A 20,950-nucleotide genomic window follows, 5' to 3' on the forward strand; every position below is an offset into this window, starting at 1 on the left:
AGTTAATTGCACATGCATTATTCTGTTTAGTTGAATGCTCAGTAATGTTAAGACCATGGGTAATTACACTGTATATTAATCTTGAACAATGCGACATCTAACAACTGTACTAGCAAGTTTGACCCTCGGTCATCGCCGTACTTCAATGCTGTGAAGCCACTTTGTAAATAAGGCAAAGTTAAAACACTGCCAACAAAGTAGGAAGTTTTATTGTATTTTTTTATGGAAATCTTAACATCTTATTTTGTGTGCTACATGCCCCGCCTCAGCTAGTTAGTCCCAGGAAGGTCCGACATTGCATGTGTAGATGTATACCTATTGTAGCATGTTTGGATAGCTGCGCGGTTAGCTTATCAGAACATGATGTAGAAATTCGCCAATTGCTAAAACACTTTTTGTTCTTGTATTTTACCTGTAATGCCACCGGGGCGTTTGAATGTTAGAACAAACAATACGCTTTCATTCGGCATCATTCCAATCAACCCAACGTCGTTTGTTCTGAAAACGTGTTTATCCAAAAGTTGCGGTGAGGTGGCTTTAACAGCTGCTGGGTGGGTGTCAGCCACTGTTTCTACATTGTTACTTTCTTTTTCTTACATGTGTTTTGTATTCTATTTTGTGGCAATAAAATAAATAAGAATAGGAAAAGAGCAATGTTGAGGAAATAAGACGTACTGGTTATAATATTATGGATTATTATAATAGCAGCTTGCAATGATTGACATGTAACCACTTCTAATGATGACAATAGTGGGGTATTTTAAGGAATACCAAATATTTCTCTGCTGTTATTCTAAGATGCCAACTTTACCCTGAAAGGGTTATTCTGGCACCTGAAAGGCCGCTCAGAATCGTGTGTGTGTGTGTGTGTGTGTGTGTGTGTGTGTGTGTGGCCTGCACAGTAAAGCCTCATTGGTGTCATTTCTAAAGCTCTGTTGGCTCAACAAGTGCTCCAGCATTGTCCTCTCTGTCGCTAATGCAGACCTTAGCAGTCCAGGCCAGCCTATATTGTTCAGCTGTATGGAAAATATGCCGCAGAAACTACTCGAACACAAACTCCTAAAGGGTTTTACTGACCGTTTATAGACTTTAAATGAGAATATAAAAGCTTGGGTCACGGGTTTGATTGGGAAATGAACTCTTCGCACATTGCAAAATTCACAGATGTTCTTTTTGACAAGTACAAGGAAGTAGCAGAGCTGTTTTCTGTCATAAAACTTTACATGTTTGTCAATTGTGTTGCAGGAAGGAGCAGTTGACTTACCTGTTCTTGTCGACCTCTGGCAGCTTTGGAAGTGACGCCCAGTGGCCGGCGTGCTGCTGCTGGACAGTAGAGCACACTGGCTTATCACATAGATAACGGTGGGGGTTGGGTTGGGTTTTGGGTGGGCTCGTGTTGCCTGTATTTCTAGTAATGCTAAACCATTATATCGGCTTACGCATGCTGCTGCTTGTCTAAATAAAGGTCGTCTTCTGGCACATGTTTGATTTGCTAAAACTGGAATTGGTGTTCCTTTGTTAATTTTTGTGGTTTTGTGTTGTGGTGCGAGGCGTTTCTAATATTTTGTCTCTTGTGTAGCTAGAAGATAACCACAGCATTGGAAACAGCTGTTAGTATGATACAGTGCAGCACTGTACTATACACCCACAATCACAAAAACATGTTCACAACAGTAACTAATGACATTGTTGGTGACTTTAAAATGGCTTTTAATTGCCCAAATAGTCATATGCATGCTGAGGCTGCTATTGAGTTGACTTGTGAATAATTTAATGGTGAATTATGTCACTGCTTCAGGCTGATAACTTGACTACACAGGACAGGGATTATCTTCCAAAGGCTTGCATGTTGAATACATCGGAGTGCTGCCATCCTTTGAGTCTTTCTATGAAGCAACAGGTGGCTACATCACTTGTCTGTCAAGAGTGTGACACCTGATATTTTATGTTTCAGATAGGGGAAGCACCGAGGCAACATTTAAGCTCTACTTGTAATGTTTCTCAGTCTTGATGGAGGCTTTAAAGATACATTTTGACTTTGCGAGCCCCATAGTACAAGCTCAGGTGAGTTGTGAAGAACTATATTATAATAACAACAATAATATTAAACACCAATTTGACTGAAAGCTAAATTCATCAGATTTCAAACTAATTTAAAAATGTGGCGGTACCCTGCTTTTTTGTTTTGAAGGCAGTGAGAAAGCTTGTCGCTGCTGTGCTTAAAGAGAAAGGTCCAAATGAGCAAATCAGCCAGTCTTCCACACAGGTGAGTTTCTTCAAAATAATGTTTTGTTATGGGTAATCCAGTTATGTTGACTTTAGACATACTAGTGACAGATCTTGCCTTGACAATGATGATAAAGCTCAGTATGAGTGTTGTACACTACATCAAATGGTTGCAATAATACTAAACCAATGTGGTGGTGTCAGGGCTCTGCCATGGAGACCCTTTGGGAGCAGTGCTGCAGTGACTGCCCTCTGGTGCGCTCAGCTTGCTGCGACGCTATCGTGCTGCTGGTGGACCAATGCCACGCCGACCTGCACTATGTCCTGAACAGCGTCCTCAACTTGCTGCCCTCTTCAAGGTAGACGGCCTGGACGCCTCCCAGATGTAAACATGCCTCACAGAAATCTCATGTTTCCTTTCTGTGCACTTGTCTGTGCCTCCACGCCGTGGCCAGAAATGTGCAAGGGCTGGTCAAAGTCATTGGACAGTTGCTACAGATGCAGGCGGACCACAGAGACAGAGACATACAATTCAGCTGTCCTTACACCATCAGGTCAGTCATATACTCTCTGCCCCTATTTGTGCTTGTCCAGGCATTTAAGTGTGATACATCACTTTACTTGCAAGTTCCGTTCCTATGATGGCATTAAAAGCAGAGGTTTACTGTAAGTTGGAACTTGTATCTAATTTATACCCTAAGTCACTCACACTGTACACAGAACACATGAAGGATGTATAAAATACAGTAATAAAAAAAATTAAATGCAAGAATTAAATGAAACCGTAATAAAAAACGAGAAAAAAGTACTCCTTACTTTTATCCCTGTGGTTGGTATCCATACTGGAAGGGGCGTTGCAAGGGAGGAAGTCATAATAATGAGACCACTACGCTGCTTTGTTATCACCTTCCATTTCATAGGAGCAGATCCTTTCACAAGTTCAAACATACCATCGATGATGGTCGTAGCGTTTGGACTGGACATGCAGCCAAGGTGGATGTGTTTTTCCTCTTTATGAGCATTTTACAATGTCTAATTTCACTTCACTTTCACTTTACTGGTACTTTTCTTTGATGCGCTGTGCCTCAATCTACGTCAGACTTGGGAGACATAACGAAGGGAAAAACCTAACTAAAAAGAACAAAACTAAAGTTGTCCTTCCTCATCGTAGCGACGCATGACTACTTATTCTTCCTCCATGTGCATGTAACTAGTTATCTTTTTCTTTTTGTTCAGTATTAATTAATGAGAGTGTATCATAACATGAAGAGTTGTAAAACAATGACTGCCTGCCTGACATTTCTCAGAGAAACTTAATTTTACCTTCAATTTTTTTTAATGCACATGTTCAATGTTTCATTACTTTTTGCACAACCTGCTGTTCTCTAACAAAGCGTTGAACGGCAAAATTCACAACAAGTGACATTTGTTTTTCATTTTCACGGAAGGGCATACAGTATGCCTTTCAGTTACTTTCAGTCTCTCTGTATCTCTCTGCTGCTGCTGATGACACTCTGTGACACTTTAAGCTCAGTGGCCACTTCCCTCTGAGAACATCTTGTTTGAAGCCTCGCAGCGACAGTCTAGTCTCCTGATGTCAAACAGCATGATGAAGAGAACTGTTTACATACCAACTGTAATTAAAACAGCAGAATGTGAAGGCAACACGCTGATGTGTTGATACTAATATGATAACACAAAGCTTTGACCTGAAATATATATACTGTAAATTATGTTTTTCTTGGCCTTTTTAGGAAAAAAATAAAAATATCAAAGTGGCCCCGTGCATCTTTTGATTTTTTTTTGTAGAAGTTTGGACACGCATGTTTTAGATGCAGGCCGATATAAGCTGCTACTATTTTTTTTATGCTGATCAGCCTGAAATCAATATCTGATTGGGACACTCCTCTGTGGTACATTTGTGGATCACACATCTTTGTGAGTGTTGCCGTTCAGCACCTTGTTAGAGAGCAGCAAGTTGTGTAAAAAGTACCGTCCTGAAACATTAAACAGTTGGGCATTCAAACGTTTAGATGAGGTCAACTTAGTGCACTTGTACAGGTTCGAGTTCATCCTGAAATTTCACATGAAAGCAACCTTACAAACCTTGTTTTCATTGTCAGTACTATTCATTTGTTGTTGTCTCTTTTTTTTTTTTTTTACTGTAAAGAGTCACCAGGGTCCACATTGGGGTCTAATCTGCACCTCCTCCTCCTATTCCAACTCTGAATCTCTGCCAAGATCCTGGGGCCTCCTTAATCAGTTACAGCGGCTCATAAAAAGCCTGAGCTGCTTTGTCGTTCACGTTTCCCTTCCTTCTCTTACCTTCAACGCTACTTTCTTCACCCTGTGCATTCTTTCTCTCCTGCCGGCTACTCCTCGTTTTTTTTGTCTTCTTCCATCCGTCTCCCTCGCTCCCTCACTGCTGTCTGCATCTGTCTGGCCGGCCTGAACTTCCCCGGTGAGAAGATGAATGTGTTTTAAGGGGGGCCGGGCGGCGCCATGGGCTTGGGCCTGGCACTGCTGAGTCACTGGATTAATGGAAGGTGCATACTGTTGCCCATTGTTTAGCATCTACTTGCTGGTGTCCTGTGTAATCTGCCACAGAGACCTGGAGCCGCTTGGGCCCCTTGGCAAGAGTTAGTCGGGCCTGATAGGGCTTTCCCAAATACCCATAATCCGTCTGGTCTGCCTGCTGAGGTACTCCGCAGTGAAATCTTTATCACAGAAAGGGTTTGACCTGCAGCCTCTTGCAGCAATCTTAAAAAAGAAGCATGTCAGTTCAGAACTTGCAGTTGAGTGAAAAGCAGGAATATTGCCTTCGTGACTTCCTGAGGCTGTTGAAAGGTTGGCAATAGTGGGATAGGTTGATGGATGATGACTGCAGGGCGGACGTGAGGAGGGCGAGAGATGGTCGATCAGATTGTTACATGTTCCAACTGGGCAGAAAGAGAGCAAGGAGGAGGGAAGTCACTCAGTCAGTCAGGTTTTGACTTCCTTCAGTGTAGATTGATGGGACTAAGGATTAATTAAGTGGACCTTTAGGGTGAGTGTTGTCTGGGGGCCACTGTTAACCTCTGGCCTGAATACTCCATCAAGACTTCACCTTGGATTTGACCTGAGCTGTTTAGACTCGATGAGCTTGCAGATTCAAGGGCAATGGTTGGTAACAGATGGGAAGACTTTAAAATATGTCACACTTAATCATTTACAGTCTCTTTAAACAAGGACATTTAAGATACATCGTCCACGTGTTGTCTTCCTGGGTGTCTGATAGTGGTTTGGAAGTGGGGTCATCTTACTTTCATTAAATACACTACTCACAAAATGTTAGGGATATTCAGCTTTTGGGTAAAATTTCACAAGGAACCTAAAATTCACTATAACCTTTTACAGATCAACGTAATGCACTATAACTTGTGCTGCAGTGCATTTCAGGTTTATCCTGAAATTTTACCTGAAAGACAAATATCCCTAACTTTCTGTGAGTTGTGTGTGTGTGTGTGTGTGTCAGGATGTGTGTGAGTTGGGCCTGTTGATGCAAAATAAAATTGAGCCTGTCAACATAAAACCTCAACACGTCTCATCCATTTTCTGTGTCTCAAGGTCCATCAGCTCGTTGCAACTCCAAATGGGGACATGCTGTGAATGTGGTCTTTTCTCTTCAATAGGAGTAGTCCCCATCCATACATAACAGCCCTGGAGAACCGTTTGGACTGCTGGCCGGCCCTTCTCTCCGAGATTGATGACTTGGTTCAGCAGGCTGTTGACAGGCACGCACCTTGAAGGCATTGTCCAAAGTCTGTTACTGTATGCAGTCATGGCTGTAGTATTATTCTATTGTGATTCAACCTACTTAAGCAGAAATGAACCTGCCTACATCACTATGCTGGTCCCCCTCCTGTGCTTCCTCTACTGCCAACCTCAGAGGCGACCTGAGCACACCCTTCTTCGACAAGGCCTCCTTAGGGTGCTGCTCCCCACAGATCCAGTTGGTCCGCCTGTCCCTCAGGACAAGCGATCTCTGGTGTTCGACAGTCTGCTCCAGTGTCTATGCCAGATGGTGCCACGCATGCCAGTAATACTAACATCTTAGTGGACCATTTCATCGTATTGTAATTTAAAAAAATAAACATTTGGTATCTGTATTGGCAGGTTGATTGTGTGGAAGCGGTGCTGGAGCTGCATGGATTCGTCCGTGCTCTCCTTCCCAGTCTGCTCCAGCGGTGTGAAGAACCCTGGAGGAGCGAGAGGGTGAAAATCCTGCTCCAGCTGCTCTGTACATGTCAGCGCTGCCTCATGTTAAACGGAGATTGTCGCCCTCTTGCCAGCTTGATGATGCAGCTCCTCCCTTCGTGCCAACAGGTCAACCAGCATGACTTGAATTTTAATCATATCAGACTTCTTTATAGGTGCTGTCTGTCATGTTTTGGTTTTGCGGTGGGAGCGCTAGCATTCAAACATACTATATCCCGTCTTCTTCCTACTCCGAGCATGCAAGCCACACCCCATGTAAGGTGACGTGAGCTTCTCTGGGACTGCGTGTACAGTATGTGCGTGCAGACAACAGGCATGTACCTGAGAGAGACACATTAACGCCACTCCCCTTTTTTTGGGCCGAACGACAAATCTCATTCAGTTTAATTCGTAATTATGAAGAATACAGACATTTTTTGTACAATCTGTTCTCTGCAACCAATATAGCTGGCGTATGCTAGCCGGTGGTCGTGTTCTTATATTTTTTTGTTTGAAAAAAGTCAAATTTGGAGCTACTAAGGGTTAGCACCTTTTAAGTACATCTTTTATGCATTCCGACGAATAATGCTAACCTAGTTGTTTGTAGGAGCTGCCATTGGATGAGCTGTTAATGGGCGTGGCCTTGCTCCTGTTTGAGGCCCCAGCAGCACAGCAGAGTTGCTTGCTCAGTCTAGGTAAATATACATGTATTAAGTTTACTTGTCATGTTCAAATTTTGACCTACCAATCATTGTAATACTATTTGGAGAGAAAGTAGGTCCGTTTTATTGTGCAAATTAGTACTATTTTAATATTATCTTTTTTATTTTTGCCTCGATGTTCCATGTCTTCACAAGGCGCTTGCATGTAATTGCTCCTGACACACACTGTGTAATTATGTCCCTTTTGTTAAGCGAAGAACGGTCAGACCTTTTCCTTCCATGAGCATAATTGCATGTAATTGCAGTCAGTGGCTTATAAGAAATCACCAGCATGCAATTACATGTGCATAAACCTCTTTAATATATGAATGTTGAATTAGTCATAACAAACGTGCCGGTATGATACATCCTATTTAAAACCTAAAATGGTGTTTTTGCCTATTTCCACCTTTAAGTGTTGACGTTAGTGCCCGAGCACACTGAGCTGTCTCCTTGGTTGAGTCCAGTCCTGGTTCTTCCCGTGCTGCAACTTCTGTCCTGTTCAGAGCTCACAGAGCCGCTTGCAGAGCGATACACGCATGCCCTCAACAAGAACCTTGCTGGTAGCGTGCTCTGCAGCATCAGCAAGCAGACTGATAGAGTCCAACAGGTAATACTATTCAAGGAGAGCAGGTAGTAATACTGCGAGAAGTCTTATGTTCTCCTTGTTCTCAGTCTATTCTACCGGAAGCCCTTCTTTTGACTTCCTGGTTCAGTGAGATGAGAGTGGCTGTGTCCATACTGCGTCAAGTGGTGGACCATCCTTCAGCAGCTGTTGACTGGCTGCTGTCGCTCACCACGGCTTTGTCCAGCAACCAGTGCCTGCCGAGCTCCCTCACTCTCATCGTCACACACCTCATCATCACCAGTCGGGAGGATGTCTGCCAGTTGGCTCTGAACGCCGTTCAGGCCATCGCGGTGGCGGATCCCCGTCAGGTTAGTGTTAGAGGACCACTTCTATTACCTGGGTTACTGAATAAATGTGAATCAGTGACATACTCTGCGTTTAATAAAAACTCAATTTCCTATTTAATTGACATTTTATGTGTTTTTTGTTGTTGTTTTAACAAACGTGACAGCTAAACCTGCCTGCTAGCTTTCTGCTAGTGACAGACGTCCCTCTGAGCCTGTGGGACTGCTACACTAGTCACAAGCTCCAGACAATAATGTGGAATAACACGTGGTGTCAAGGCTGCTCATTAAGAGATCCCCCCCCCCCCCCCCCCGCTATTCTAATTGTTCTCACAGTGCTACTTGCACAGGACATTATTTTTGTAGTAGAAGAAGCCTATTGAGAATTTGGAATCCATTGGCTTTTTCTTCCTCAGGCAACCCCTTGACCTCTACAGACATTACGTCCTGTAGTTGTCAGTGTTAATTGTGTTTGTTTTGTGCAGTGTAGGCCAAGCAAATGCACAGACCTGACATCTTTTAATAACCTCATCCCTCATTCATGTCTCCAGTTTGTTTGGAAATGCCAAAGCATGACAGCTATGGGTTAAATAGTTGAGAATCCTGACAGGCCAACATCCAGACATAACCAATCATGAAGCACAGTCCCAGGAGTGAGTCTGTTGTGTAAGTGTTCATCTGCTTCCACATGCCCTTCTGCAGGTCCCGTCACTCCTTCCTGTGTTGCTCTTAAAGCTGGGCAAAGAAAAGAATCCAGGCCTGGCTCACGCTGTTCTCAACTGCCTGCCGAACCTCGGCACGCACAAGGTACTGCGCACCTCTGGCCTCTCCTGTACCTGCCACTGCACACTCAAGTGTATTCATACACGTTCATTGTTGCAGCTGTGCATCCCAATGGTGCTGCAGACACTCCACATTCTTGCAAGCAACCCCAAATTGAAAGCTGTAGCCATGCGACTCACTACTGTCCTCTGGAAGAAACAGGTTTCAATCAGTAGTGACTGAATAATTATGGTATCCTATCCCTCATCAGTTTTATTTACCTGCTTGTTTCTTTGCACAAGGACCGAGTTTACCCTGAGCTGCAGCGTCTGATGGCTGAGCAGAACAACAGGGTGGTGATGGGGAGAGACACTCAGTGGGAGCAGGTGCTGGCCAGGGCTGCCTGCCTTCGGGACATCTGCAGAGAGAGGTCTGATCACTGATACAAGTCGAGCTGAGGAAACATGTCATACTTTTACCTACTGTGTGTGTGCTTGCGCCCCAGGCCTTACCAGCATGGAAGCGACATGTTGGCCTCTATTGCTTTCACTCTGAATCAGTGCACCAGACCCGACCAGGCAACCCCTGCAGCTCTTGCTGTGCAAGGACTCCAGGAGTTGTGCCGTGCAGAGGTTGGTCATTAAACAGGGATGTAACCAGATTGTAGACAGTGTGCGGTAGAGGTAGGTGATACTAAAAATGTCAGTATGGTTCCGATACCAAATAAATACAGGGCTAGTATTGCCGATACCCAAGATCAATGAGCATTCATTTTGTGATTTTTACCTTTAATTTGCTGATCATGATTATAAAAGTAAAGTAAAAAACACACGGTGTAGATTTTAGGCAAAAATTAATTATTTTTGCCATCAAAGTTATTTGTGAACAATATGTAAATACAGTGGAACCTGGGTTAGTGTTTGCTCCCATTTACTTCAGGTTAACATTGAAAATGTACACCAATATTTTGCCTCTGTGTGTGTACATTTTCCAGTTACACTATGGCCTCTTTTGTTATTAATACACTGTGAGTGCAAATGTGTTCTTAATGTATTTTTATCACAAAACGTCCCTTTTAGCAGCTTGCTACTAGAGTTGTCCCTCGCCACTTCATGGTTCGAACATTGCTTCCTCAGTCTATCGCGGTTTTTCAAAAATGAATGAATTAATAAAGTATCACTGGTTGACTATGACCTATTATTAGTCAAAAAATATTGAAAGACAAGTCATATGTAGTATTCTGGTCACAAAGCGTCAGCAATGTTACATTGAGACATGAGGTCAGATTACATTTTATCTTGCACTGCAGCCATGGATGCAAAGTCCGATATGACGTAGTGGGGAAAAAAGTTCTTGTCCAGTTTCGTGTGGACGTGGTACATATTTGGCTTCTTACTTTGTCCTTCTGCCCCACTCCATTTTAAACACTTTCTTACTTTTAGAATAAGTAATTGGAGGCTAACTAGTTGGCTCGGTAGCTTGCTATGGTTGAAGGGGCAGCCGTCTCTTGTGTCACTTCAGAGATCCTGTAGCCGGCGCATGAGAGTTGCGCAATGTGGCGTAAAGAAAGAATAACAGGAGTATGAAGGGGTGTTACTTATTGTCTACAGGACTCTAATAATTTGTCAAAACTGTATTTAGCAGGTAATAAACAGGTTTTGTATGCTCTAACTACGATTCCATTTATTGATATAGAATCCTACTTTGCAGAAATTCACTTATCGCGGTTGGGTCTGGAACTAATTAACTGCGATAAACAAGGGATGACTGTACATGGAAACAGGAAATGGAAGTCTGCTTCGTTGCCCGTCTATGATGTCATCAGCAGTTGACTTTAGTTTTTTTGCTAACTAAAACAGTTATGGCACCAGTCTTAAAAATGTTAACACAAACATTGTTTTACATGCATAAAACAATTCTAAATGTTACTTTTGCATTCATTTAAGACGTGGTGATGTGCTGCCAAAGACACGATGTGGGAGGCATGAGTTATTTCTTGAATTCAATAGTGTTTCTCATCTTATTTTACATTCTTTTACAGTCGGTGAGAAACACTACTGATTTCAAGAAATAACTTACGGTATGTCAGAACACGAAGGTGGTGTAGGTATTGATCTTGCTGCCACATTGTCTCTTTGCCAACAACACGTCTTCAATGGAGGCAAAAGTGACCTTAAATGTTAATTTATCCCTTTCATTCATCATTTACATGTATTCATGTGCATTTTGAATAGTTTTCTGCATGTAAAATTACATTTGTAAAACTATTAAAACTTTGACTTTCCCCAAAGTGTATCCAAGAACTTATTTACAGTTTCTAAACAATGTAACCATATATTAATATATACAATATACATATATTTTTTGTGTGATTTTGTTGTCGGCACATTCAACTACCGGTATGTAAAGACCAAAGTATTTAATAAGAATATGTCATTAATTCAGATATAGGGTGTCCTATTTTAGTGTTTCCTTTATTTTTTGAGCAGTATATTTGAACAACACAACAAAAAATACAGATATTTGTGAAAATAAACATAGAAAATAACCACCCTGGTACCGATACTATCGATATTTGAATCGATACGCATACACTTTTTGAACCATTTGTAACTCACAAATTTTGTTTAAAAAGTGGCAGACCAGCTTGGTCACTTCTTGTAGTTGTTCCACAATGTGACTTTAAAGGTGACATTTTAAGGAAGAGGGTTGTTTTTGCAGGTAGTAGACATGGTGTCAACATGGAGAAGTCTTGGACCTGAGCTCAGGTGTGACTCTCGTCCACTGATGGTCAAGGCCGTCGCTCAGCTTCTGGCTCTGGTTCCTCAACTCACCGTCAAGTCTGAGGAGTACGAGGTGCCGAGGCAAAAGCATTTCCTTGCAGATACTGTCTGACATGATGTGACATGACATAAAAAAACTGTACTAATTGCGATTGTCTTATAATTAATTAATTTTTTTTATTATAAACAATGTTCCTCTTCTATATTATAGAAACTAATGGAGGAGGTGGTCAGCTTTCTCTGGAGTTATGCCCTGAGTGAGGTTTGTGTATAGAAAACAATAAGTAATGCGATCCAATCCATCCAATTAGCTTTTATGACTGTATGTACAATTTTCAACAGGATCCAGAGGTGGCCAGCTGTGGTTTTCGGGCTTTGGCAGACTTTCCTGAAGTGGTTCATACGATAAATCATCTTCCTAAGGCAGTAAGTGGTCATCTGCATCACATCTTGCTCTCAAGTGTGCCCAGAGAGAATGTGCTCTAAATGTTCAGACCATGGTATAGGCCAGGCCTGCTGTGAAGCACGAAGATGAGCAGGAGGAGAAAGATGAACAGGAGAAGGACCTTTCCGTGCTGGGCTCATCTTATGTGAAGCTGCTGGCTCTCACCGCTTCACCTGTTTTACCAGGTTGATGTTTTAAAACACATGACGCATCGTTTAAAATGAGTGATGTATTAGGGCGCTATATACTGTTTTAAATGTTCCATCACTCCTCTTGTCTCTCCACCACAGCATTCCAGCTCTTCTTAACATCACTGGTGAAGCAGGAGATGAGCCAGATGCCGAGGGGGGTTTATTTCTCTGCCCTCAAGGGGGGCAACCTTCGTTCGGACCAGGGCAAAACTGTGGCAGGGATCCCGTCCTTCATGCTTAAGTACTATGAGAAGAACAAGCAGCCTGGGCTCAAACCTGGACTAGCAGGTGGTTCAATTCAACCTTTACATACTAATATGAAACTTTCCATGCAATAATGCATTGATCTTATTGTATACTGCAGCTGGCCTGTTGCTTTGCTATGAGCTTCCCCAGCAGACCGACCGCGAAGGCCGACCCATTCATCGCCTTCTTCCCAACCGCAGTCGTAGCTATCAGCAGACCCTGGCCACTCTTATTCACGAAGTATGACCTTGTGCTCTTTTGCTTTTTCAGGATTACATGCCTGAACGTTCTTTGTATTGTCTGTAGGTGAACATTCAGCCGTCCGAATGGCACCGTGCACTGCTCCTGCCTCAGGCATGGCGTGGCTTCATGAATCGCACATTCCATGCGGTCCTTGAGGTGTGTGTGGTCGGAATGGAGGAATGAGGAGAATACCATCTCTGTGGTTGCTAAGGTGACCCAGCATTACCTGCTGTACTTGAATTGTGTTCAGGGTCGACATGCCGAGTTGGAAATGATATGTAAACAAGGCAAAGAGAACCCGGAAGACCTTCAGTACAAGCAACACTGTGGATGGCTGTGGTCAGCATCGCACACGCACACAGACATATACACAGATGATTCAAATAAAAAATAAAACACTCATTAAAACGAGTGTGGGTCTAAATTACTCTAAGAGCTCTCTCACCACTCGACTGTCATTTTCTTCTCAGGGCCAGAGATCAGTTAGCAGATGTCATCAAAAGTGCAACAAAGTGAGTGGAAACCCCTTGAATTGATCAATATCTGATTGCTGCTCTTAATGTCTGCAAATAATCTATGTGCAATGTGGCGTTCAGGGACAGTCCCGTTATTCAGGGAAACTCTGTGCTGGCTCTGAGCGCCCTGGCTGCTGTCGTGACTAAATATGAGAGCAACCTACCAGCTGATAATGACACCGGCCTTGGGGTAAGATCATCCAAGTCTCTTTTTAACACACGTGTACGGTGGCTGGTGTGGGTAAACAAGCAGCAACGTACAAACGCTCCATCCAAACACGGGAAACCAAAAACACAAAAATGCCATAAAAGAAATCCAACGGGAAAATACTGCAAATTAAAACTGTGGCAACCAACTAAACGTTGCAAGATCAAAAAATAAATGCAAAGGAAAAATGCTGCAAATGGGTGTGTTTGGCATTTGCAGCGTTTTTTTCCTTCACACACCCCAAAATCAACTACATGAGATGAATGCTGCAAGTACACAGAACACAACAGAAGTTTGCCAGGCTACCAGGGGAGCCACACCTACGCCACGCTAACATTAGCTATGTAAATCAGTTGCTGTGTAATATTGAAAATTATTATTGCTGTGTAATATTGAAAATTATTATGACCGACAAAAATGTAACTTTTCATTAAGCCTCTTTAGAAGTCAGCCAACTTTCTTTTAAGCATCTCGCTCCTGTCTTTGGACACGGACATCCCTCAGGTCTGGCTTCCCTGATAGCCTGGCTAACTTCCATTTTTGTTCCATGAACTTGCCACATTTCTGTCATGCAGTTAGTTATTTTTGTGGTTTGTATGTGTTTTTCACATTTGTAGCATTTTGGTGTTGCTTTTGTTTTATGGTACTTTTGTAGATTTGTATCATTTCTGTGTTTGGAGCGTATGAGTGTTCTATTGGCCATTGTAGGTGTGCAGCCTCAAAGTATTACAATGATTGGGATGTTGATGGGACATGATGGTTTCTTTGATGGCCGTTTTTTGGACTCTGATGCAGAAACGAGAGTCTGGGGTATGGTACAAAAAACAGTTTATTGCTTAGAGTTACAGTATCTGAACATCTTAGCCTTGAGCTGAAAGTGACATGCAAATTAGTGTAATACAATATTGAATATATGTCATTAATAATGAATTACTTTTAATTTTTGAAAGTGGCCCCCAGGGAGCACTTTGGACAGCCCTGATGTAGACCATGACACATTGTAATTTGAAAAATGCTGTGATGTCAATGATGACCAGGCTGGACCAGAGTTTGTGCCCACAAGCAGTTGGTTGGCCATGGTGCTCGACACCCTGCTCAGCATCAGCAGCAGCAACTACAAAGCCAAAGGTCAAGTGTTTCCATGGTACCTGCATGTAAGTTGTACACATCTTTGTCTACGTCCATTAACTAAAACATGAAAACTCCAGCTTGCGCTTCTTCACCTTCTCCACAGCGCTCCTATTCGGGTGACAACACAGCAAGCGCCATCGCTCGATCCTGCGCCAGCCTGGCCCTGTCCCTGCTTGTCCCGGTGCTGGTTCTGTGGCACCAAGACGGTCTGAACCAGGTGTTGTCAACACTGCGGACTGGTCTGCCTGGGTCGCCCACTGCAGACGACTCTCAGGCCATACAGTTCCACTCGGGCCTGGCTCTGGGTATGGTGCTGTCCAGCCTGCACCATCAGCGCCTCAGGTCAGGAAAGTGTTCTGTGTTAAAACGATGCTGGCCATTACTGACACGGTGCTTTCCAATTGCTATCCAGTGATGTCTCCACTCAGCCGGACGCTGAGCTCCTCCTCGACACTCTCTCTGCTCTGGAAGCTTGTTGTTTTGACACCAATGTAGAATACAAGTGCGTGCACCAGCAAGCATGGAGTCTACCATTCACTCACAAATATATGATCTCCTTTGACATAATGTTTACTTTTCACTTAGTACCGGCTGCATGTTAGGTCTGGGTCTGGTGCTTTCAGCCTTCTGCAACAGTGGACAGACGCACCATCACAGCCATGTAACCCAAACACTAGACAAACTACTGAGCGCCTTACAAGACAGCAGTGGGCAGGGGCGCATGCTGCAGGAGGTGCAACAATAAAAATACAACAATGTACCACGAATTAGCCTTTTTTTTTGCTGGACTACATTACACTAAAGGTGGTCTTGTGCAGGTTTTGTCATATTCTGTGGCATGTGTCAGCGTCTCGGCCTTCAGTGGATCAATCATAGATGCCAACAAGGCAGAGGAGGTCATGAACACTCTGCGCACCTGGACGGAGGAAAGCCAGCAGGTCAGCACAGGGGCTTTGTGTACATTTTGCATTACAAGAGTTAATGTGTACTAGCAGTAGGAGTATACATGTACCACTACTAAAAGTCAAATACTGTAGATGTGATGGAGTTGCCCTAACAATAACAAAGAGGCTGTACTGTTCTGTTTCTCTGCATGATCAGACTCCAGGGTTCTCCATGGCTTTGGGCCTAGTGGTCCATGGCTTGTCCCGATGCGGTCATGGCAAAGCAGAGGACCTCCAACCTCGTCTCCTGGCTGCCTGGGTCAAGATTTTATTGGCTGAGGTGCATCATTTGAAGTCCTCCTGTTAAATTTTATGTGTTGTGTGGGTGCGCGCACGCGTGCGCCTTGATCCCATTCTTCACGCACACTGATGCTCCCAAACCATCAACTCCATTTGTTAGTGATGTGGTGATGTTTTTTAGGGATGTCCCACCATGCAGCGTCTTGCTGCTGTTAATGGACTAGTGGCCTTGGTGGGATCAGAGAGTTATCTCATTCAGGTAAATATCAGATCTGTTTTTCTGTGAAACAACTGTTGAATGTTTCAGCACTTTTTACATAACTTGCTGTTCTCTAACAAGGAGCTGAATGGCAAAATTCAGGTGTGTGTGTAGACGAATGCATTTCCTGGTTCAGTTAGATTTGGTATGTAAACAGTCCTCTTCGTCATGCTGTTCACATTTTGTCATCATGAGACCAAGACCACACCTAATGATTGATCAACCTCACCATTGCAAGGCTTCAAACAGTGTGTTCTCGGATGGAAGTGGCCACTGAGCTTAGAGTGCCATAGAGTGTCATCGGCAGCTTGCAACAGAGATACAGAAAGACTGGGAAAGTCACAGAAAGGCATACTTTGTCTTAAAAATGAAAATGAATTGGTCTATTCGTGGATCAGACAACTGCTTTTTGCCGTTCAGCTCCTTATTAGATAAGAGCAAGTTATGTAAAAAATTACTGAAACATTGTTGATATTGTGTGTTCGAAAGTTTAGAGAAGGTCAAATTAAGTTCACCTGTAAATGTTTTAGTGCATTTTAGATTCATCCTGGAATTTAACCTGAAAGAAGAATATTCCCTAACTTTTTGTGAGTAATGTATTTCTGTATTCCAGCTCAAGAGTGAACATGAGCTTTCTGCTCATCAGCAGAGCCGACTTAATGAGGTTATTCGCACCATATCGCAGGTAAAAGACACATTTCCCTTTTCTCCTTGTGCACATTATGCTGTTTCAATTCTGTGCTTGCAGATTGTAACCTTCTCAGGAGCGATTGGCTTGCAGTCCAACTGTGCCTGCCTGCTGGGTCACTTGCATTTGTCGCACATGTTCACCGTCCATAGTCACACAGCAGGTTGATAGCACACTTTAAATGGAGACAACCGTGTCTGCTTATGACGATATGCTGTTGTTGTCATTCACTCAGTGCCTCAGGATTTCAGCTACCTCTCAGAGAAAAGTGTCATCAAAGCTGTAGTGGACTTGCTCACAGAAGCTGGAAAGAAAGGTTAGTTTGCTCTAATTTGTCACCTTGTTTACGTAACATACCGGTAGTTCATAGTGTGTAACAGTGAGTACTGTGTTGTTGTTGCCGTGATGCAGGTCCAGAGTTTGCCCATCCGAGTGTGGTCAAAACAGCTCTGACAGCTCTGGCCTCTGTTGGAGCCAGCTTCCAGTACCCCCCCATCAACTGGAGCACTGTCCTGTCCCCTCTGATGAGGCTCAGCTTTGGTAACAGTAGACAGATGTTGCGTCCATCACAAATCAGTGCACGCTGAGGTTCAAATATTTTCTCCTGTGACAGGCGAGGAGGTTCAGCATCAGTGTGTGATGCTGGCTGCAGCTCAAGCTCAGTATTCCCAAAATGCATCGCTCTTTCTCAGCTCCTGGCTGTCCCCGCCTCTTGTGTACAGTATCAGTGTGAGTAGCGACACTTCATTAGGTACACTTGCCAACTGTCTTTTTGTCCCATGTTTAAATTTTGTTTGTACAAACAAAGGTATACATTACCAGTGGAGGCTATTAAATGGCAAACCTGCCAGCCAACATGTACGCATTTTTTGTACTTTGTACTAGTGCAGCCAGTGGTCATTTGTGACCTACTGTTTAATTTTAATTGGGAGAAAAAAAAGAGAAAAAGGCACATTGTAAAGACAAAAAGCTGAAATGTTGACACTAATAACAGAAAGCCTTTTTACAACATTTTTAAAAAGTGACATCAATGAGCTCATAAAATAATTTTAAAAAAATACTAACATTTTCCAAATATGTCTTGCTCACTCTAATCCAGTCCCAGACCCGGGCCTGCCTCTATGAGAATCTCTCCTTGTGGATGAAGCATGTTGCCGAGGACAAGCTACAATTCTATGTTGCCATGCTGGGCCTGCAGGCCTTCCAGGATGACCTTCAACCCCAGCGTCTCGCCCTGTGTTGCTCCCTGCTGCAGGGCCTTGCTCAGGCCATGGCCCTGCCCAACCCACCCAACGTGTGCTGGGCGGTACTGTGCTCCACCACAGAGAAGATCTTCAGCCTCCTGCCCAACCAAATGAAGGTACGGCGACACAGAATCTCATTCGCGAGCCCTCAGTCTTTGGACATGCGTTTGAAATCTAATTTGTTTTAGGCTACTGAAGTGGATTTGTACGTTGGGATCGCCAAATGTTTGCGTGAGATGTCCGATACTGAGATTGACCGCATCGCCAGCGTCACTGAGGTACGATGTAGTCCATTTAAAAAGTCGTACCGCGAGCTGTTTGTAATATTTTCCCACTCTTTGCTATACGTAATGTTACGACTGGGCTTTTTTTAGGCTCAGATGGAGAAAACCTGCTTTGTCTTGGCTTACCTGGCATCCCAGGGCAGAATTCCCCTCCTCGGGCTGAATGACGTCATCGCCAGTGTGCTCCGTGGTTGGCCGAGCCACCGAGTGGGCTGGATTCTCGTGCATACCTTCTACCAATGTCGTCTGGCTGCCAGCGTTCACACAGGTCACTCTTTTGTTTTGTTTTTTAATAGCCACTCAAGAAATGAAATTCATGCTGTAAAACGTTTGCCCACAAGAGGGCGTCAAAGTTAGTTTTTTCCTCACAATGGATTGCTGTGTTCCAGGTGTAAGCAAACGAATGGAGTGGCTGCTGGAGCTGATGGGACTCATCCGAAATGTTGCCTATGGCTCCACCTCTGTCACGTGTGTGGACACGAAAGTGGTATGTTGGACATCTATCTTTTGTGTGTGTGTGTGTGTGTGTGTGTGTGTGTGTGTGTGCGCGCGCATTTGTGCTTGCATGCACGTGTGTGAGTGCCCTAAAATACACACATTTACTCTATCCAAATGGTATGTTCCACAGGCCACAGACTTCCTGTTTCAAGTCTTTGCCGCCGCCGTTGTTTCCTGGGGAGACCACTCCATGCCCCTCCTGCTCGGCATTAGAACCTGGTGGTTCCCATGGCAACACGTGTCCAAGCCCGCTGCCCTCCCGCACGATCTGTACGGCGAGGAGTCGCTGACAGAGCGCATCCTGCCCCAATGCCTGCTGGGACTGTCACACAGCCTGCCCCTACTTCTCAACAAAGAACCATGGAGCTGCCAGTCGCACAAGGTCATCACCAGCACCCTCAGCTTGGTGTCATGTTAAAGCTACTCCATTATGAAATGTTATTAAATATTCTTGGATGCATGTGGGTTAGTTCATAGAGTGGCTTCTCAGCATCACGGAGGGACCTGAACAAAGTCTGACGAGCTCAACCATCAACACAGCCAAAGGTGATATACAGTGCTTTCTACTCATTATCATCAAGAACCAATTTCATAAACGGTGTCACAAAAGTGAGTACACCCCTCCAAATTTCTGCAAATATTTTATTTTCTTTTTACTGGAGAACACTAAAACAACACTTTGTTATCCCAGCTGACTATTTTATTTTACAATCAGTGTAAATTTGCTGTCCCCTCAAAATAATTCAACACACAACCATTAATGTCTAAACCACTGGCAACAAAAGTAAATTCCCCCCTATGTTAAACTGTACACATTGGACCCAATTAGCCATTTTTTCTCCCCGGTGTCGTGTGACTCATTATTCCAAGGTCTAAGGTGTGAATGGGGAGCAGGTGTATTAAATTTGGTGTTCCTTTATCACTGGAAGTTCAACATGGCACCTCGTGGCAAAGAACTCTGAGGGTGTGAAAAAGAGAATTGTTGCTCGACCTAGAAGTTCGAGGCTATGCCAACACCCTGCATCTGAGCTGCAGCACGGTTGCCGAGACCATACAATGCTTTAACAGGACAGGTTCCACTCAGAACATGCCTCGCCGTGATCCATTGGATTAGGATTAGTGGAACCATGCCCTGTTGTCTGATGAGGCCAAGATAAATTTATATGGTTCAGATGGTGTCAAGCATGCGTGTCTGCAACCAGATGAAGAGTTACAAAGACACGTATGTCTTTCCTACAGTCAACCATGGTGATGGGAGTGTCATGACATTGGGCTGCATGAGTGCTGCCGGCACTGGGGAGCACCAACATGTATTGTGACATACTGAAGGAGAACATGATGCCCTCCCTTTGGAAACTGGGCAGCAGGACAGTATTCCAGCATGATAAGGACCCCAAACACACCTTCACGATGACCACTGCCTTGCTAAAGAAGCTGAGGGTAAAGGTGACAGACGTAAACCACACTGAGTATCTGAGGGGGATTCTTAAATGGAAGGTGGAGTGGTGCAGGGTGTCTTAACATCCACGAGCTCTGTGATGTCATGGAAGCCTGAAAGAGAATCTCAGAGGCAACGTGAAGCATGAGTGAACACCATGCCTGGGAGACTTACAATGGTCTTGGAAAATAATGATATCTACACTGAATATTCACACTTTGGGAACAAGTTGGACATTTTCAGGAGGGTTGTACTCACTTTTGTTGCCAGCGGTTTAGACATTAATGGCTGTGTGTTATTTTGAGGGCACAGTAAGTTTAGTTATTTAAGCTCTACACTGACTACTTTACATTGTATCAAAGTGTTGTTTCTTTAGTGTTGTCCCATGAAAAGATACAATGAAATATTTGCAGAAAAGCGGGGGTGCACTCACTCTTGTGAAGTACTGTATATTTTACGGAAAAGAATAAATCCACTGAATGTTTTTCAGACAATAACTAAAAAATACAAACATTTTGTGATAAGCTTGTTAAATTTGTCTGCCTTGTTTCCAGCTGCTCTCTTGGCCCTAAGGTGTTCTCCTGAGTTCAAGAAGAAGTCAGTGTGGACCAGGGCATATGGCTGGTAGTCCACACACAGAAACACAGCTTCGGACCATGCAAACGCAGTGATGTCTAAATAAAAGAACGCTTGCATCTATATTGTATCTTTACTTTCTAAGACACCAGTCACTTCTTTTTTGTCTTCTTGGTCCAC

General features: G+C 43.7%; 2 protein-coding genes across 10 annotated transcripts in view; one reads left to right on the forward strand and one right to left on the reverse strand.

Moving 5' to 3' along the window:
* The first annotated feature begins 110 nt into the window (after positions 1 to 110).
* focad (focadhesin) overlaps positions 111 to 20,950 on the forward strand; it is a 24,876-nt gene continuing 4,036 nt past the window's right edge. For 2 of the 7 annotated variants that reach the window (XM_054752443.1, XM_054752444.1), the window contains exons 1-45: positions 111 to 197; positions 1,246 to 1,362; positions 1,955 to 2,064; positions 2,192 to 2,266; positions 2,431 to 2,585; positions 2,682 to 2,780; positions 5,898 to 5,999; positions 6,091 to 6,304; positions 6,382 to 6,591; positions 7,070 to 7,157; positions 7,580 to 7,773; positions 7,839 to 8,099; positions 8,778 to 8,882; positions 8,958 to 9,059; positions 9,140 to 9,267; positions 9,343 to 9,469; positions 11,559 to 11,693; positions 11,832 to 11,882; positions 11,963 to 12,046; positions 12,127 to 12,250; positions 12,356 to 12,544; positions 12,621 to 12,742; positions 12,809 to 12,901; positions 12,996 to 13,084; positions 13,216 to 13,257; positions 13,342 to 13,450; positions 14,506 to 14,622; positions 14,703 to 14,941; positions 15,012 to 15,101; positions 15,185 to 15,332; positions 15,418 to 15,537; positions 15,701 to 15,823; positions 15,965 to 16,042; positions 16,656 to 16,727; positions 16,791 to 16,893; positions 16,966 to 17,046; positions 17,142 to 17,270; positions 17,344 to 17,459; positions 17,830 to 18,090; positions 18,163 to 18,252; positions 18,349 to 18,526; positions 18,648 to 18,745; positions 18,887 to 19,138; positions 19,227 to 19,302; positions 20,749 to 20,950. The exon at positions 20,749 to 20,950 is cut by the window's right edge and continues 322 nt beyond it. In XM_054752443.1, coding sequence (XP_054608418.1) covers positions 2,011 to 2,064; positions 2,192 to 2,266; positions 2,431 to 2,585; positions 2,682 to 2,780; positions 5,898 to 5,999; positions 6,091 to 6,304; positions 6,382 to 6,591; positions 7,070 to 7,157; positions 7,580 to 7,773; positions 7,839 to 8,099; positions 8,778 to 8,882; positions 8,958 to 9,059; positions 9,140 to 9,267; positions 9,343 to 9,469; positions 11,559 to 11,693; positions 11,832 to 11,882; positions 11,963 to 12,046; positions 12,127 to 12,250; positions 12,356 to 12,544; positions 12,621 to 12,742; positions 12,809 to 12,901; positions 12,996 to 13,084; positions 13,216 to 13,257; positions 13,342 to 13,450; positions 14,506 to 14,622; positions 14,703 to 14,941; positions 15,012 to 15,101; positions 15,185 to 15,332; positions 15,418 to 15,537; positions 15,701 to 15,823; positions 15,965 to 16,042; positions 16,656 to 16,727; positions 16,791 to 16,893; positions 16,966 to 17,046; positions 17,142 to 17,270; positions 17,344 to 17,459; positions 17,830 to 18,090; positions 18,163 to 18,252; positions 18,349 to 18,526; positions 18,648 to 18,745; positions 18,887 to 19,138; positions 19,227 to 19,302; positions 20,749 to 20,822 — 5,397 coding nt within the window. In that variant the 5' untranslated portion in view covers positions 111 to 197; positions 1,246 to 1,362; positions 1,955 to 2,010 and the 3' untranslated portion in view covers positions 20,823 to 20,950. Of the gene's footprint in view, positions 552 to 1,245; positions 1,363 to 1,954; positions 2,065 to 2,191; positions 2,267 to 2,430; positions 2,586 to 2,681; positions 2,781 to 5,897; positions 6,027 to 6,090; positions 6,305 to 6,381; positions 6,592 to 7,069; positions 7,158 to 7,579; positions 7,774 to 7,838; positions 8,100 to 8,777; positions 8,883 to 8,957; positions 9,060 to 9,139; positions 9,268 to 9,342; positions 9,470 to 11,558; positions 11,694 to 11,831; positions 11,883 to 11,962; positions 12,047 to 12,126; positions 12,251 to 12,355; positions 12,545 to 12,620; positions 12,743 to 12,808; positions 12,902 to 12,995; positions 13,085 to 13,215; positions 13,258 to 13,341; positions 13,451 to 14,505; positions 14,623 to 14,702; positions 14,942 to 15,011; positions 15,102 to 15,184; positions 15,333 to 15,417; positions 15,538 to 15,700; positions 15,824 to 15,964; positions 16,043 to 16,655; positions 16,728 to 16,790; positions 16,894 to 16,965; positions 17,047 to 17,141; positions 17,271 to 17,343; positions 17,460 to 17,829; positions 18,091 to 18,162; positions 18,253 to 18,348; positions 18,527 to 18,647; positions 18,746 to 18,886; positions 19,139 to 19,226; positions 19,303 to 19,995; positions 20,675 to 20,748 lie in introns of those variants that run through there. The other 5 variants (XM_054752445.1, XM_054752441.1, XM_054752446.1 and 2 more) reach the window with 5 other exon arrangements.
* hacd4 (3-hydroxyacyl-CoA dehydratase 4) overlaps positions 18,064 to 20,950 on the reverse strand; it is a 6,824-nt gene continuing 3,937 nt past the window's right edge. For all 3 annotated transcript variants that reach the window (XM_054752455.1, XM_054752456.1, XM_054752457.1), the window contains exon 7: positions 18,064 to 20,950. This exon is cut by the window's right edge and continues 55 nt beyond it. In XM_054752455.1, coding sequence (XP_054608430.1) covers positions 20,923 to 20,950 — 28 coding nt within the window. In that variant the 3' untranslated portion in view covers positions 18,064 to 20,922.

This window comes from Dunckerocampus dactyliophorus, chromosome 15 (genome assembly GCF_027744805.1).
Source record: "Dunckerocampus dactyliophorus isolate RoL2022-P2 chromosome 15, RoL_Ddac_1.1, whole genome shotgun sequence".
Lineage (NCBI taxonomy): Eukaryota > Metazoa > Chordata > Actinopteri > Syngnathiformes > Syngnathidae > Dunckerocampus > Dunckerocampus dactyliophorus.